General features: G+C 35.8%; 1 protein-coding gene across 1 annotated transcript in view; it reads left to right on the top strand.

Moving 5' to 3' along the window:
- The window catches only part of DEUP1 (deuterosome assembly protein 1), a 106,141-nt gene that overhangs the window by 79,891 nt on the left and 7,491 nt on the right, over window positions 1-18,759 (top strand). Inside the window, exons 10-11 of the mRNA XM_090267852.1 lie at window positions 4,662-4,685; window positions 7,493-7,689. Of these exons, the coding sequence (XP_090123978.1) occupies window positions 4,662-4,685; window positions 7,493-7,689 (221 nt within the window). The remainder of the gene's footprint in view (window positions 1-4,661; window positions 4,686-7,492; window positions 7,690-18,759) is intronic.

Here is an 18,759-nt window from a genome sequence, read left to right as displayed (position 1 = left end):
CAAGAAATAAAACAAATAAAGATGTGTAAAGAAAAAGCTAATTATCCCTATTTCTATCTCCAGTCCTAATTTGGATTCCTGAGCTACCCAGTGTAGCATTCTATCATATTTTCTTGGCTCATGCACACATATACAGGGGATGGGTCAAGTTTTCCTTTATAGAAATAAATGTATACTATACATTATTAACTGCCTTTTGACTATATATCATAAATATCTCTACAAGTCAGTAGAAAAACATCTTTTGATTGTTTCTAATTTCTTAGGAAAAAATACATATATAAAATAAATATAATTTTTAATAGTGAATCATAACTTACATACTTGTGATTTTAATGCAGCCTTTTCTTGCTTCTCCCTTTCTCCTTCTGCTATTTCTCTATGCCACCTCATACCCCATCTACCAGATAATACATGTTAATTATTCAGTATGTATCAATTTGTACTTTTTCATTTATATGAATTCATATATGCATGTGAATATATATACATATACATATATACACATACATACATATATATGTAGGTAGTCATATATGGCTAAGGCTTTTAACTTTTTTGAAAAAATGGATCTCATTCTACATACACACTCTTCTGTGTCTTGTTTTTGTTCACTCAACAATATGTTTTACAAATCATTGTAAGTCAACTGGTTTAGGACTATGTTGTTCTGTATAATGGCTTAATAATATCCCGTGATGTGAATGTATCAGAATTTATTCAACTATTTTTCAGAATTAATTAATTCATAATTAATTTAACTTTGTTTCTAGGTTTTTACACAAATAAACAATACTGTCAAAAAACATACTTATACGTATATCTTAGAATAACTCCATAAGAATGGAACTGCTGGTTCAAAGACTATATTTTAATTTTAAAACATTTGTTTTCAAATTATAGTTCTACATTTTTCTTCCATCCTTACCAGCAGTATATATTATAGCTCTTTAAAAATTTTGTCAGTCTGATATGTATAAAGTGATTTCTTAATAGTACTTTAATTTGCATTTCCCTGACTACAGTGTACACATTTTTTAATATTTATTTGGCAATGTACTATGAATTAGTTTTAGTCTTTGCTCATTCTTCTGTTGGGCTGTCTTTTCCTTGTCAATTTATAACAGGACTTTTCTAAATTTATTGTTTGTAATTTTATTTACAAATTCTTTTGCCATACAAAAAGTTTTCAGCTCTTATTTGTCAAACATGTATATCTTTTTGTTTATAGCTTCTGGATTTCCTTTCTTGAATAACAAGGTTTTTCCAAAGCCTAGACAGTATGTATAATTTTTAGTGTTTCTCTTAAATTTTTACATTTTTCATCTAAGTTTTTAATCCATTTGAATTGTGATATTTGCATGTGATAGAAAACAGGAACCCAATTTAAATTTTTATATCAATGTGAAGCTCAATTTATCTAGTTTCTCCTGGTAATTTTCTTTTGGATTCTGTTTGGAATTAAGTTTATATATTAATTTTGAAAGAACTGTTATTTTTATGATAGTATATTTTCCCATCCAAAAGTATGACATGATTTTCCATTTCTTCATTTCTTATTTTATGCTCTTCAATGAGATTTTGCAATTTTCTTTGTATAGATTCTGTGCCTTTATTTTTAATTTATTCCCGAGTATTTTATAATTCTTGTCATTTTGTAAGTGGAACATTTTCTTGTTTCCATATGTAAGAACTTACTGTTGATATTGAAAAAAAAGCCAAATTATCTGTTAGTTCTAGTAGGCATTTTACTTTAGATGCTTCAGTTTTTTGAGATATAAACTTGTTTACCAACAAAAAGTTTGATCTCTTTTCTATTGTTCATATCAGTTATTTCTGTCATATTTCAAGAGAATATTAAATAATAGAGATTACTGACTAATTTATCTAATTCATGATTTTAGATGGAATTGTTTTAGTGCTTTGCTGTTTAGGATATTTGTTCTTGATTTATGGTCTTTATTAAATCTTTCTTTTTTATTTGTATTGTTGACACTATTATTAATGTCCCCATTTTTTCCCCCTTTGCCTACCTCCCAGCTACCCTCCCCTTCCCTCAGGCCATCGCCACACTATTGTCTCTGTCTATGGGTTATGCATATATGTTCTTTGGCTAATCTCTTCACTTTCTTTCATCCAGTCCCCCTCTCCCACCCCTCTTATAGCTTTATATCCCTAATTTACTTAGAGTTAAGATTTGCTGCTGGTTTTTATTAAATGTCTTTTTAGTATATGTGACATCATGTGGGTTTTGTTCTTTGTTCTTTACTTTGTTGGTATGTAATAGACTGGCTGGTAGATATTTTCTACTATTCATCCACCTTTGAATTCCTGGACTAATTGTTCTTGGTCATTGTGTTCAGTAGCTAGGGCTGCCGTGACAAAGTACCACAAACTGGGTGACTTTGAACAACCAATTTATTGTGCAGTTCTGGGAGCTAGAAGTCCAGAGGTGCCAACAGGGCCACGCTTCTTCTGAAACCTGTAGGGGAGGATTTATCCTTGCCTTGCTACACCTTCTGGTGACTTGTCAGCAACCTTTGGCACTGCTTACACTAATGACATCATTTTCACTTGAATACATCTCTCTCTCTCTCTCTCTCTCTCTCTCTGTAAAGATCCTACTTCCAAATAAGGTCATCACATTCTGAGGTACTAGGAATTAGGATGTTACATATTTGGGGGGGGGGGTGGGAGCAAAATTCAACCCATAACAGCCATACTCTAACAATTTTGGTATATTACTGGATTCTATGTGATAATATTTTATTTAGAAATTAAAATCTGCACGTATAAATGAGATTTATATGTAGTTCTCTCTCTTTCTACTTGTTTTAACGTTATGCTGGCTTTATAATATAAATTAGGAGCTTTCTATTTTTATGAATAGGAACTAAAAATGTTCAAATAATATGGGAAATATTAGTTCTTTAAAGGTTAGAAAGAATTTAGCTGTGAAACCCCCTGGACAATGAAGTTTTAATGAAGTAAATCTTCAATTAACCTTTCCATTACCTCAGTATGTTCAAATTTCCCTCCTTAGGGTTTTTTCCCCCCTTGTAATTTGTATTTTTCTAGGAAATCTTTATCCATTTCCAATAATAAGGAAACACCTTATTATTAAAGGCAGTAAAAACCTAACAATTCTTTTCATCTGTTCTATATTCTGTATTTATCTTCCTTTCTCATTCCTAAGATTGTATAGTTTAGGTCTCATTCTCCTTTTTTAAGTCCGATACACAAGGGGATTATTTATTTTATTAGTATTTACAAGTATTGGTTTTTGGATTTATAAACCTAGATTAAATTTTATCTCCTCCATGAATTTTTCTCCAACTATTCTAGTCCCCAGTTATTTCTCCTTTCTTTGACTTTCTTTAGCACTCTTAGTCATAAAATTTTAGCACTAAGTTTTGAATTATCTTCTTTTATTTTTTAATTTTTATATAAGTATATATATTTTTGTCTCATCAGTCATAGACTTCTATAGAAGTGATTATATTTTATACTTTTTCTCCATACAGGGTTTGGTATAGAGTAGAGCTCAATAAATAGTTGCAAATTTATGAATCTCACCTGTAGTCTAAGAGGTATGAATAAGTTACCATGGAAACAATTATTAATATCATTAAAGAGATCAGCAAAGCCTGTTTTATCTCACTTCCTGCATGATCTCAGTCCAAATAATTGTTGCCATTATTGATTAGAAAGCATTTGAGCTCCTATTTGGTGCAGCATAATTTAACACACAGTTATATTTTATATAATCACTTTTTTTCATGCATGTTAATTTAATCTACTCAGTTTTCTATTGTATTTTCATGAAAGGAAGATCTCTTTTTCATACTTGATAACCTCTGTAGCACTTAACACATATATATACAATATATATTTGTTTAAAGATTGGTTAATTGGATATCATAACATGGAATACCATTGATGTATGGCCCTCAGTGTGATACTTATTAAAATAGTATTTAGTCATATATATTTTATGTATGATTATAATTCATATAAAAAGTTTACTGTATAACTGCTCTCTATTTTTTTATATGAAGATTTAGAATTGACTTTGATCATTGAAATAGTCAAGGCACTCCCCAAAGAGAAAAATCTCACATTTATTAAATTTAAAATGCCCTGGCTGCTGTGGCTCAGTGGATTGAGCATCGGCCTGCGAGCCAAGCGTCGCTGGTTCGATTCTCAGTCAGGGCACGTGACTAGGTTGCATGTCAGGTCCCCAGTTGGGGGCGCGAGTGAGAGGCAACTACACAGTGATGTTTGTTTCCCTCTCTTTCTCCATTCCCCTTTTCTAAAAATAAATAAACAAACAAACAAATAAATAAATTATTTTTTTAATTTTTAAAAGACTTTAGTATAATTCTTTGCTCTTTAAGAATTTACAATCTATTATATCACTTATTTAGGACTCAGTTTAAAGATTTAATGAAGAAAATTCCTACCTGTTATGTGTTAAATTAATTACATAGTTAGATAATTAGTTACTTCCTTCTGAAATAATTGGATAACTAAAATTAAATCATTGGTGCTAAAAGTTTACCTGAGACAAGAAAAAAAAATTTACATCATTGTTTTTAGGTCTTCTAAAATATGTGGTATTTAAATAATATTAAAATAACTATATATTTTTTCCTTTCTAGACAAGTGAAGTCACTGATATTAAGGTAGGTTATTTCTAAATAGCTAGAGCTTTAATAACTTTTCTGCTTGACTAACTGTGGAGCTCTCTGCTGACTGATACTTAGGGAAAGACAATGTTCATAAGGCACCAACCAGTGGCGGCCACTGCAACCCTGCACACAGAATCATCCATGGCATGGGGGCGCTAGGGCAGCTCCCATTGTCCTCCAAAGGAGGCACTAATGGGACTGATCACCTGGTATGTAAATTTTCTTCAGGTCTCAGGGAGAGTCTTACAATAGTAACAGTGCTAGTAAGAAGTGCTTGGCTCTGGAAAATATATTTTCCTGGGGTTTGTGCAAAAATTTAACTGATGGAGAAAGTGAAAGGTTTAGCTTTATTCTGCTCCTGGGTAGCTAATGAAGAATCCAGTCTATCATGATAATTTGTGTAATTTCACATTCACTTAGACCTGTATTTCTATTTATTAAATTTTCTTTCATTTAAAGAAAGTGTCATAAAATCAGATTTAATTATAACTTAGAATTTATGCTAATTTTTAAGACTAATTTGCCTTTCACTATCCATAAAGTTTGCTAAACAAAATAATAGCATAAAAAATTAGTACCCTCATAAGTATCTAAAACATCCATTTACACACTGAAAATCAGCATACTAACCATAAGGCATGATTAAAGCCAGCCCTGTAGAAATTATTGTTGAATATACATGAATTTAAAAGAGTAAATTACATACAAAATACTGTTATTCAGACACTTCATTATTTCAACTGGCCTAATGCTAGTGTGTCCAGGTAAATAGGCACCAGAGGTTTTGCCATTTCAAGAATAAAGAAGTGGATTCAAACTATGAAACCTTAAAATTTTAAAGAAAAAGAAAAGAAATTGAGATAACAGGCTTATAAAATAACTCATCAGAAATACAGAGGTAAAATTTAATCAATGTCTATTTTCATGTGATAACCATCTAGCAAAGGATATATACCTGAAATTTCTTGAGAAGTATTTTTAAAAAACATGAAATGAACTAAAAAAACCTTGTTGTCAAGAAAAATGGAATATGCTTATAAATATAAATTATGTAAATGTATTAGCCGTGTAATTTTTTCAGGTCATGCTCACAACACTTATTTAATTATAGTAGATTTAGAAAAGTATAGGCTTTTAAGTAAATCATTACTATTATTCTTAATTACTTTAACACTGGGCCAAAAAGAGTCACAGATAAAATCTAATTTTATAAGAAAAAGCTTTAATAAAATGTAATTGAGCAGCAGACAATCAAAAATTATACATTTTGAACAGTAGATATCCTTTTAGGAGTAAAATTATGAACCCATGACCTTTTCCAGCCAGATCGGCTCATATGAATATTTTCCTAAGAAGGGCAAAATTTTATAAGACTGCCTCCTTTATATGCATCACAAATGTAATTTTAGAACAAACAATCTTTTCTCTCTGAAAGCAGACTCAGATTACTCCTCTTTCTGCACTGGTGTATCTCAAATGAGCAACTGTTGAGACATACTACAGGCAAGGGCTTAACAAGCAGAGAAATACCTTCAATGTTCCTCCTTTTCCAAAGGGCATTGTAGTCAGACATATAAGCACATAACCTTTTCTGTATTAATTTGGGGAAGTTTTCCCTCCTGGAATGTTTCCTTTCACTCAAAAGTGAGAGCTTTCTAAAGAGTTATAAACTTCTATAATACAGTAAGCAGTGAACAAAAAATGCAGTACGAAGACTTATCCTTTGAAACAAAAAATAAATAAGTAAATGTTTTTAATGTGTTCTATGTATTGAATTTTAATACCTAAGATGTAATGCCATTAAATGGCACTGAAAGCCTTAAGTTTAGAAACTTCAAAATGAACATTCTAGGCCATACTCACCTATAGTCCTACAGGCTTTTAAACATAGAAATTTGGATCTTCAAAAAGATATTTCATACCCAGTATGCTTTTTTGTGCTAAAATACATATATTACCCTTCTGACAGTAGAGCACTAGTGTTGTCAGCAACTACACAATACATAGATATTCAGATCATAGGACTACAAAGAACTATGTAGAGAGACACTTAAAGCATTTTTGTGTGAGAATATATGTTTTTTAACTTTGTGAGGAGAAAAGTTGAGACTCCCCCTAGGAAACTTCTTATAGCATTTAACACAAAAAGCATCAGAAATCTTTCCTTCTTGCTCTAAGCCTCTCATTTTGTGCTTTAAACACATTTCTTATTCTCTTCTGAAGATATATTAAAATTGGGTGGCCCATACCAATTAAAAATTTGTCATGTAGATATGTTTACCAAAACTGTATGGTACTGGCACAATCTCAACTGTTAGATCATTGGTTTAGAATGGCCCAGAATATATGGATTTAGTATATAATTTGTCACATCATCAACAGTGAGGATCAATGTAGAATTTTCTATAATGGTATATTATTTTAATCAGAAAAAAATATTTCAAATTGAAATCTGTCAATTCTCATTCTGTTACTAATCAACACTAGAAGGCATGCTGTTTAAACCCAAAAACTCTTAAATCTAGCCAACTACTTCTAGATACAGAGAATGCTGGGCATCAGTGGTTTTTTTTTCTGTACTGGAACATGGGTGGTAGTGTATGCATCGCTTTTATTGCAGTATGTTCCGCGGCAGCTGTCACTGAGTATGGGTGTCCTGAGGGGGTGAGGGTGGGAAAACAGCACTGAGGAGGTACACAAAACAGAGCCACGCCACTTGACTCAGATGAGTCCAAACGCACAGGAAATATGCATCACTTATGAGGAACAAATGTTCAGTGATGGTTTATTTTATTCTCCAGTGTATGGACTACACTAACAGGGAACATTCAAGGTCCACATCTGTGAAAAAATTGGAGTATGAAAATGAAAGGCTCCGAAAGGACCTTGCAACACTTCATGCTAATGGAAGATCAGCATGGCATAATCACAATACCTACGAAGAACCAGGACAGTATGCCTACCAAAACAAAATAAAAATGGAAAAAAATGAATATAGGTATGTTGACTCCATTACATAAGGATATAAATGTATAAACACTTAATTGAAATTAACTTTTAAACAGTTCAAATTATAACCTTACACATTTTCTTTTCAGTTTAAATTGTATTTTATGGTGATAATACAGTAGTATATATACATTGTTTTCCATGAAATTCTGTGCTGTTAATAGCTTTCAAAATATACCAGTGAAATGGGTAGTGTTACAGTAAATTTTAATCACTTCAGACAGTAGCTAATATGGTGTACAAAGTATACAAATATATAATCTTACTTTTTATGTCATAGGATTGTAATCTTACATACACGAACAAAATATAAAATGTAGGAATTTCGTGATCACTTTTGATTTAGCCTCAGTATACTTTATATCAATACCAGCTTTAGCAAAAAAAAGCACTGGTTATTCATGGGGACAGAATGGATTGTAAGAACGGTTTTCTCTGAGTGAAGAGAAGCATATGGGAAATCATGTGCTACCCACATTATCCCCATGCTCTTGAAAATGTCTTAGTCCAAATCGAAATCAACATAACCATAAAATTAGACTAATTTATTCTACCTTAATAAAATACTTATGGAGTCAAAGTTTCTCTGGAGGCTTTCACTGTTTTTCTAAACTTGGAAAATGCTCAGTGAAATGAAAAAGTTCCTTTCCTACAGGATCTCTAAATCATCAATATGCTAATACACACTGTGAGTTTTCAAGGAGGAGAATGGTGTATAATATTTGCCAAAATTACTTGATATCAGATTTATCCATATTCCATGGTGCTGAGAAATGGTGAATTACTAGGTCCAGGCCCAACTTCAATACAACTTTTTGCTCAGAAGCTTAACCTACTTAGCATGAAAATACTGTTTCCATATAAAATAATATTTACATTCTTGGGAAATTAACCTAACCTTTGTAACCCTCAGTTTCCCATCTGACAAATAGGGATAATAATTAAAGGTTTTTGTTAGGATTATAGGAGAAAAAATATATATTCATGTGAAACAAATATAGCAGTTCCATAAATTTTAGCCATTATTATTAACAAAATTGTTAGTTTTTGTAATAATATTAATACTTCTCCCCAGTTCACATGCCTAAAAAGTATGTTTTTATGGATTTATAAATGGCTGAGTCTGACATTTTTGTTCAGATTCAGAAATGGTCCTGTTGGGGAGGGGCAATGCCAGGCTCATCATTGTAACAAGCATGTCCAGTTTTCAGGTACATAAATCCATAAATCCAAGGGACATACTTTAAAAATATGCCTTTTCAACATTCTTGTGGCTGTAGTTACAGCTCTCTTCTGCTTTCACCACTTCAGCCCTGTGTGTTTTGGGATATATCCCAACCTGATGCAAGAAACAGCAGCCACTCAAAAATGCTAAATTAATAGACCCTCTTCAAGTGGTTAAAGAAGGAAATAAGGGAAGACTAGCTGCTACCCCCATAAAGCACTGGTGGTGGGGGTGCTGTGGTGGGGGGCAGAGGAAGCAATGAGGGAGGATGGAAGAGGTAATTTAGACGGTCACGGGCAGTTCTCTGGTGACTATGCCCATGTTAAATGGCCACCGTAACTGAAAACCTGTCTAAAGGCGTCTAATCTTGATTTGGGTGTAATAATATATTTTCTAATACAGAATAAACCATTTATGAAGTGCTTCCCTACACTGGACTCATTTCTTCATGGGTCAAATCATGACACCATGTCTGCAGCGTTCTCATTGTAACAGAAAGGCAGGCCCTAAAGATACTACAGAGGGGCTTCCTGTGTAGGTTACTCATCAGTCTGGATCAAGCTCCCGTTAGGTTCAGAACATATTTCCTGTCCCTTGTGTGTTGGAAATAACTTTGAAAGCCTTAGATGAAGGTAACCAGGTGTTGTTATTTAAACAAAAAGACAGTTATTCTGCCTTTTATTATTTTTAAAAGTGTTTTAGTGTTTGGATTGCCCCCCCTTTTCTCTTTGCCGAGCAGTACAGAATGTGTTAAAAGTGCCTAACAAAAACAAGGCAGTCAGGGACACAGAAAGCAGCCTAAGAGGTAAAATGCTCGGCAGGAGATTATCTTAACAAGCAGTGTGGACTAGCGTTCCTGCTGCAAAGCCTTGGGCCCTGCCATTCTCGTTTATTGAAAGCTTCATTAAATTTGTTTTAATGCCTTTTCTGATTTTGGTGTTCTCCAGTGGCCTGGTTTTAACAGAAACAGCATTTCAAGTGTTCTGAATAAATTATTACTGTGTAAAAGCCAGCATGGAAAAGAGTTGCTGAGATGCAAGGGCGCTGTGAGTGCACCAACAGAGAGCTTTAAAGCACATAGCCATTCAATTTAGCAAGTGCAACATGAAATATTCTTTTTTTTCTCACAACACAGCTCAGCAAAGTCAAATAGTGAAAGCTACATGTATATTTGTTAGACATAAAAATATTCAAAAATACATGTTACATTTACATATCAATGGCTAATGCAAGGAGGTCGTATTAAACTATTTGAGAAAGAAAAGCACTTTTAGATAAATATATTGGAGGGTAGTGTTTCACAAAATTTTAAAGCTTGTAGTCTAATCTTTCACCATGCCTTGCTTTTAACTAAACATGATTTGTATCATTTACGGTCAAGATGGAGGCGTAAATAAACACGGCTCGCCTCCTTGCTCAACCACGTCAAAATTACAACTAAACAACAGAACAACCATCACTCGGAACCATCAGAAATTGAGTTGAATGGAAGACTGACAACTACTGAATTAAAGAAACCACATCCATCCAGATGGCAGGAGGGACAGAAACATGGAATGCAGAACTGGTTGGTCCCCCACCCATGTGTGGTGGATAAAAATTAGGGAGGGATATCTTGGGAGCAGGGAGTCCTAGCCCCATACCAGCTTGTCCAGCCCAGAGTTATAGTGCCAGAAAGATAAGTCCCTATAACTTCTAGTTGCAAAAATCAGCAGGGATTGAGTCAGTAGAAGAAACTTCTGGAGTCCCAAGCAGTTACTTTTAAAGAACCCACACATGGACATACTCAGATTCACTCCCTCTGAGCTCCAGCACCAAGGTAGCAGCTTTAAAGGCACCAGTGGCATATGGAGAGGAACTGAAGTGTCTGGCATCAAAGCAAGAGCAGGGGAACAGCTTTCTACAAGACAGAAATGAATGTGAGCAAAGGCCATTATACCTTTTCTGAGCCCTCCCCTACAGACCCACAGGCTGGCAAGCGGATGCCATATCTGAGATTCTATCAACCTGGCTAACACCATTTGCCCTGCTGGGGAGATCCTCTGAGGCTCTACCCCACCCAACTTATGGGCTCACCCAGGATATTAACAGTGACTTTTCAATATGAATGGCTGGTCTTGGCTCATGCTTCACACCTTCCTAAATTCTCTCAAGCACCAGCCAATCTCAGTGATCTCACAGCCCCCATCCCTCTGGCTAAGTGGCCCCAAGCATGATACTGGCATTATCTAGCTTTGGATCATCGTTTGGCTTCACCTGGGAACACCCAAGCCCAGCATAAATAGCAGCCATCTGCAAATTGCTTTGTAGCTCATGCAGGGTGGTCCCAAGCAGAACACAAGTGGAGGCTGAACATGGCCTGTAATCCCCAGATCCTGTGACCCAGTGGACAACTACAGACCATGTTGAGGCATCACAACACTGCACCTGCACAGCTGATCCTCCATGGAGGGCGGAGGTTGGTGGTCAGTGGTCATAGCCAGTCTTTGCAGCTGACTGCCCTGGGTGAATCCCTCCCATTGACCTGCCAACAAGGCTCAACTACAAGAGGAAGGTGTACTCAGCCCACACAAAGGGCACACCTCAAGTACCCAGCTTGGGTGATAGGGGCAGCTGTGCGGCTGGACCACATAGGACATTCACTACATTAGGCCACACTACCAAGACAGGGAGTCATAGCAGCTCCACCTAATACATAGAAACAGACAGGAAGGCTGCCAAAATGAGGAGACAAAGAAACATGACCCAAATGAAAGAACAGATCAAAACTCCAAAAAAAATCAGTCAGAAACAAAGGAAAAACTAATTGAAATAAAGGATAATTTACAGGGAAACAACAATAGACTATTGCTGAGGATCAGATAAATTACTTGAAACATAAGTAAGGAAAAAACAACCAATTAGAACAAGAAAAATGAATCCAAAAAATATGAGGGAGTGTAAGCAGCCTCTGGGACAACTTCATGGGCTTCAACATTCACATCACAGGGGTGCTGGGAGGAGAGGAAAAAGAGCAAGGAATTGGAAATCTAGTTGAGAAAAAAAATAATGAAGAAAACTTCCTTAATTTGGTGAAGGAAATAGACATGCAAGTCCAGGAAGCAGAGTCCCAAACTAAACGGATGCAAAGAGGCCTCCCCCAAAACACATCATAACTAAAATGCCAAAGGTTAAAGATAAAGAGAGAATCTTAAAAGCAGCAAGGGAAAAGAAGTTAGTTCCCTACAAGGGAGTTCCCATAAGATTTTCAGTTGATTCCTCAAAAGAAACTTTGCAGGCTCAAAGGCATTGGCAAGAAATATTCAGTCATGAAAAGCAGGCATCAACAGCTAAGACTGCTTTACCCAGTGAAGATATCATTTAAAATCAAAGGGCAGATAAAGAGCTCCCCAGACAAGGAAAAAGCTAGAGGAGTTCATCATCACCAAACTATTACTATATGAAATATGAAAGGGACTTATTTAAGAGAAAGAATACGATAAAAATTATGAATAAAATAGCAAAAATTACATATTGATCAACAATTGAATCTAAAAAAAGAACAAAAACTAAACAAGCAAGAAGAACAGAGACAGAATCACGGATATGGAGTGTTTTGATGGTTGTCAGATTGGGGGGGGTTGGGAGAATTTGTGAAGAGATGAGGGGATTAAGAAGTACAAATTGGTAATTACAAGATAGCTGGAGGATGTACAGGAAATGAAGTAGACAGAGAACTTATACACATGACCCATGGATTGCCTGACAAACTGGGGAGTGCTGGGGGGGGGGGAGGAGCGGAAAAACTGGGGCAATTATAATAGCATAATCAATAACATATAATTTAAAAAAATAAGCCATCAAGCATTAAAAAATAAGTGATTTGTATAATACAATTTTAAGATAATCTTTGACCTCAGAAGGAACTCAATTTTTGTTGTTTCCCGTTCCTGTTAGAAGTGATGTTTTTTTTTTGTTTGTTTGTTATTTTTTTATGCTTCTGCACTTGTGAAGAATTTTAGGATACCTCAAAGGGTTTGCTTTCCAATAACACAGTAATTTTGCATTTTTTAAAAAATTAATGAAATGTAATTGAATTGGATGAAGATGCAGTGAATATTTTTAAAGTTTTTAAGAGTTTTGAAGTTTAGGATATTTTACAAACTAATTTGGAATGGTGGTATCCAAAGCTAGTAATATATAACTAATTTTTAAAGTATATTTTATTGGTTATGTTGTTACAGTAGTCCCAATTTTTTTCCCTTTTCTCCCCTCTGCCCAGTACCCCACTTCCCTCCAGAGATCCCACCCCCTTAGTTCATGTCTATGGGTCATGCATATAAGTTCTTTGGCTTCATCCTTTCTATATTATTCTTAACTTGCCCCTGTCTATTTTGTACCAACCAATTATGCTTCTTAATTCCTGTACCATTTCCCTATTCCTCCCCTTTTCCCCTCCCAGCTGATACCCCTCTGAATGAGCCCCATACCTATGATTCTGTTCCTATTCTGGTTTGCTTTGTTGGATTTTGTTCTTATTTTTAGGTTCAGTTGTTGATAGGTGTGAGTTTGTTGTCATTTCAATGTTCATAATTTTGATCTTCTTTTTCTTAAGTAAGTCCCTTTGACATTTCATATAATAATAGCTTGGTGACGATGAACTCCTTTAGCTTTACCTTGTCTGGGAAGCACTTTATCTGCCCTTCCGTTCTAAACAATAGCTTTGCTGGATTGAGTAATCTTGGTTGTAAGTCCTTGCTTTTCATCACCTTGAATTCTCCTTGACAGCCCCTTCTTGCCTGCAAAGTTTCTTTTGAGAAGTCAGCTAGAAGTCTTATAGGCACACCTTTGTAGGTAACTCTCTGCTTTTCTCTTACTGCTTTTAATCTTCTCTCCTTACCTTTCACACTTGGCATTTTAATTATGATGTGTCTTGGTGTGGTCCTCTTTGGGTCTAGCTTCTTTGGGACTTTCTGTGCTTGCTGGACTTGTATGTCTATTTCCTTCACCAAATTTGGAGAGTTTTCCTTCATTATTTCTTACATAAGCTTTTGATTTCTTCTTCTTTCTCTTCTCCTTCTGGCACCCCTATGGTTTGGATGTTGACACGTTTAAAGTTGTCCCAGAAGTTCCTAAGCCTCTCCTCATATGCCTATGGGCCATCTCCTCAGTTTTTTCAATTCTTGTTTCCTCATTCTGCACTGGTTGACTGTTTTTGTTCCTTATATTCCAAATCATTGATTTGAACCCTGGTTCCCTTCCCTTCACCACTGGTTTTGTGTGGATTTTTCTTCATTTCATTTATCATAGCCTCACTTCTTCCCTTATGCATTTGCCATACTTAAGCATATCTGTCAAGCCTGTGAGCATCTTTATCACCAGGGTTTTGAATTCTGCATTTGTTAGGTTGTCTATCTCCTCATCTGTTAAGTTGGCTATCTCCTTGTCACTTAGTTCTCCTACTGGAACCTTGATCCATTCCCCTTTTTGGGCCACACTTTTGTCTCCTCATGTTGACAGGCTCCTGTGTTTGTTTGCCTCTGTGTCTTAGGTAGAGCCGTCAAACCTGTTACATTGTAAGGGGCGGAACCTGAGGTATTCATCAGTACAGAGTGACCTGTCTCACCACATTGTGGTGCTGTGGTGGGGGGGGGGTCTGAGAGGGAAAAATGCTGCTTGCTCAGCACCCACCCCTTTTCCAGGCACCTCTCCCACTTCCATGTGGGACTGGCGCCTCTCTAGCTGTTGCCCTGGCCATTGTTTCCAGAGTGGGTGGGTCTGTGGACATTCTATGGCCATGGGGGCCCTTTAAACAAGTGGACTTTATTAAAACACTGGCAGTTTCTTCCTCCTCTGCAACCCCCACTGGTTTGCCCAGTGAGAAGCAATGATGCTTTATTTTTCCCAACGCTGGGACCATGAGCTGCATGGTCTGGTCTGGTGCTGAGAATGCTCCCCAGGTGTCCCTCCCAACTTTTTAAGACGTGTGGCTGCACTTTCCATGGCCTGCTGCCGCCACTGCTGCCGCCACTGCTGCCACCACTGCTTCCACCACCACACCGTGTCCTCTCTGCCTGGGTTCTGCCCCTCCTACCTGTCTGGATGAGTATTTCTTCTTTATATCTTTATTTGTTGAACTTCCATGCAGCTCGGTTTTTTGGAACTTCTGGTTGTCTCTAGTTTTGAGGTAGTTGTATTCCTTCTTAGTTGTGGAGGGAGACACAGTGTATCTGTCTAGGCCTCCATCTTGGCCAGAAGTCCTATAACTAACTTTAGTGACAAATCAGTGTTATAATAAATGCAGTTTTGTCTCTATTTAAGATACATACTTAAAAGTGAATTTATGGTTTTAATAGTTATATACAGGAAAATTTTAGTAATCACAAACATTAACCATTAAAATTGCTTCAGGTCTAATTAATAAAAGTTTCTAATATTAAAAAAAAGCTCACATCTCTATGGTCAATTAATATTTGACAAATAGGGCATGAACATGCAATGGAGTAAATAAAGGTAGCCTCTTCAATAAATGGTGTTGGGAGAACTGGACTGGTACATGCTAAAAAATGAAACTAGGCCACCAAATTATACCATGTACCAGAATAAACTCAAAATGGATAAAAGACTTAAGCATAAGCCCTGACACCATAAGATTCCTAGAAGAAACATTGGCAATAAAATTTCAGATATCCTACATAGCAATATTTTTGACAATATATCTCCTAGGGCAATGGAAGTAAAGGAAAAAAATAAACAAATGGGACTACATCAAACTAAAAACCTTCTGCACAGCTCAATAAAACATTGGCAAAATGAAAAAGAAACCAACATTATGGGAAAACATATTTGCCAATGATACATTGGATAAGGGTTTGATCTCAAAAATATATGAAGAACTCGTACAACTCAAGACCAGGAAGACAATCCAAGTAAAAAATGGGCAAAGGATCTGAATAGATGCTTTTCCAAGGAGGACACACAGATGTCCATAGGCATATGAAAAGATGCTCAACATCACTAGCCATCAGAGAGATGCAAATTAAAACCACATTGAGATATCCCTTCACACTGGTCAGAATGCCCATCATTAACAAATCAACGAACAACAAGCGCTAGTGAGGATGAAAAGGGAATCCTAGTGCACTGTTGATAGGACTGCAGACTGGTGCAGCCACTGTGGAAAACAGTATAGAATTTTCTTAAAAAACGAAAAATGGAACTGCCTTTTGACCCAGTGATTCCACTGTTGGGAATATACCCTAAGAATCCCAAGTCACTGATACAAAAGAACCTATGCACCCCTATGTTCATAGCAGCACAATTTACAATAGCCAAGTGCTAGAAACAACCTAAGTGTCCATTAGTAAATGAGTGGATCATAAAACTGGTACATTTATACAGTGGAGTACTATGCAGCAGAAAGAAAGAAGGAACTCCTACCTTTTGTGACAACATGGGTAGACTGGAGAGTATTATGCTAACTGAAATAAGACAGTCGGTGAAAGGTAGGTAGCATATGATCTCACCTATAACAGGAACCTAATGAACAAAATAAACTAACGAACAAAACAGAATCACAGGAGCCCTGGCTGCTGTGGCTCAGTAGATTGAGTGCCAGTCTGTGAGCCAGAAGATCATCAGTTTGATTCCCAGTCAGGGCACATGCTTGGGTTCTGGGCCAGGTCCCCAGTTGGGGGCGCACAAGAGATAACTACACATTGATGTTTCTCTACCTCTCTTTCTTTCCTCCTTCCCCTCTCTCTAAAAATAAATAAAATCTTTTAAAAAAAAGAAAGGTAATTGTTTAAGAAAACATAGAACCACAGGCAAGGAAACGTGGCAACATACTAAAAGTGACCAGAGGCATTGGGGGAGGGAACTAATGGTGGAAGGAAAGGGAAGGGACTAGACAAAGAACATGTATAAATGACCCACAGACACGGACAACAGTTTGGGAATTGACTGTGGGATCAGGGGAGTAGAATGGGTAGAGGAGGGCAAAGGAGAATAATTGAGACAACTGTAATAAGATAACAATAAAAATGGTTAAAAAAACACAAAGTCAGCAAGCTTGTCATAATCACTCTTGCAGGGTCCCTTGTCAAGGAACAGTCACCTAAGAAGTGAAATAAGTTGAGAAAATTTTGTACTCATAAGGAGCAAAACAGCAGGCTGAACAACTCTAGCCAGGAGACAATAAGTACAGTTGTCCCTCTCTATATTGCCGTTCACTTATCGCGGCCTTACTGTATCGCAAGATTTTTAAAAATATTATATTTAATTATTTACCGTGGATTTTTTGCTATATCACGGGATTTTGCAGTACTGTGTATGTATGTTGTTAAAAGTCACGTAGGTTTAAGAGTGTAGAATAAATGTAAGGTTCCTACTTCACGGGGGGGGTGGGGGCGGGGGGCCTAGAATGTAATACCCATGGTAAGTGAGGGAATACTGGTAGTCCATAGGATTGGGAGCATTATGTTGAGTGATAGAAGGTGAGGCTAGAAACAGGTAAATTAGCATAGTTGTGAAGGGATCCTGTTCCATGCTGAGGACATTATCCTACAGCGTGGGGAAAAGTAATGGAGGGTTGGGACTGGATACAGTCAGGCAACTCTGAAAACTGCCAAGAGTTGACTGAAATCTCAAGTGGCTATAGTTGTCCCAACGGAGCAGCCAGATCCTGCCCCCTGGCAAAAATAGACAGAGGCTTTGGAATAGGGCCCATGGAAAAGATAACTGAACAGACTAGCTAATGAGGGGGTATTAAAAGCCTTCTGAAACAATTTTTAAGGTGGCTTTTAAATTGATATACTTAGCATTTTATGCAAGGTAGTTTTATGAAGTATTTGAATAGCTGTATCCTAGAAGGATGTGTCAGATATAAAGATGATTTAAAACTAAAGTACTTTACTTCATAATGTAGTCTTCCCTTTCAATCTCTACGTTTTATTGATCTTACAATAAAAAGAAAGTTCCTATATAAAATTTAGTAAATAACACCATAAAACTATCTCTACATCCAAAAGAAAATGAACAATTGAGACAATTATTTAGATAATTTAGAACAAGTAATACTTCTCCTGAAATCTCTGTATACTTAAGATTAAAGAAAGATATATATTTCTTGAATCACTTCTATAGTTATCTTACTTTTACCACTGTGTTTTGAAGTATAGATGGTAGCCTCACTAAAATTAAAAGGTTCAACAGAAGATTCTATGCAGATGTATGTTCTATGCAATTGTGATAATTCTATTTGATTGAAGGGTGTCTCATCTGATTGTGCCCATTATAAACCATGTTATTTCAGTTTAATTTGTTGTTTTGTTTCCATGGTAATTATGGTTTGGGAGAATGAATTCAAAAAAAGATATATTTCAAGATAAGTAAAAATGGAACATGTATTTGTTTTTATAGATTAATTTACAGATGCCTTACTTAACTTTTATTGCTGTTTGTATGCATAGCTTTGAAAATGTTTGCATAATAAGAAACAAGTATAGATAGATAGTCTTTGGATAAGACCAGAGAGAAATAATGTAAATTTTTTGAATTGTGTGAAGTTAAAATATGAAGGCTTTGAAAATAGTTCACTGATACCTCCAGAGTTTGAATTAGTAATAAAAATAAATAATTTTAAATTGAAGAAATTTTTATGTTTTCATGGTCTCTGATGATTTTTATTAGATTTAAACCCCATTTGCATGATTTAATGCTCAGAAAAATATTTATTTAGTCCCAAACAACCCATACTGTTGGGACTTTTGGAGTAAAATTTTAGGGTACATTGGTTTGTTTCTTTGTTTCATTACTCATTTATTTAGGCAGCATATGAAAATTTAAACTCTCACT

The sequence above is a fragment of the Furipterus horrens genome, unplaced genomic scaffold, assembly GCF_987537825.1.
Source record: "Furipterus horrens unplaced genomic scaffold, mFurHor1.1.pri manual_scaffold_2, whole genome shotgun sequence".
Taxonomy (NCBI): Eukaryota; Metazoa; Chordata; class Mammalia; order Chiroptera; family Furipteridae; genus Furipterus; species Furipterus horrens.
The sequence above is the reverse complement of the archived record's forward strand: the minus strand, read 5'-3'. Positions and strand labels throughout refer to the sequence as shown.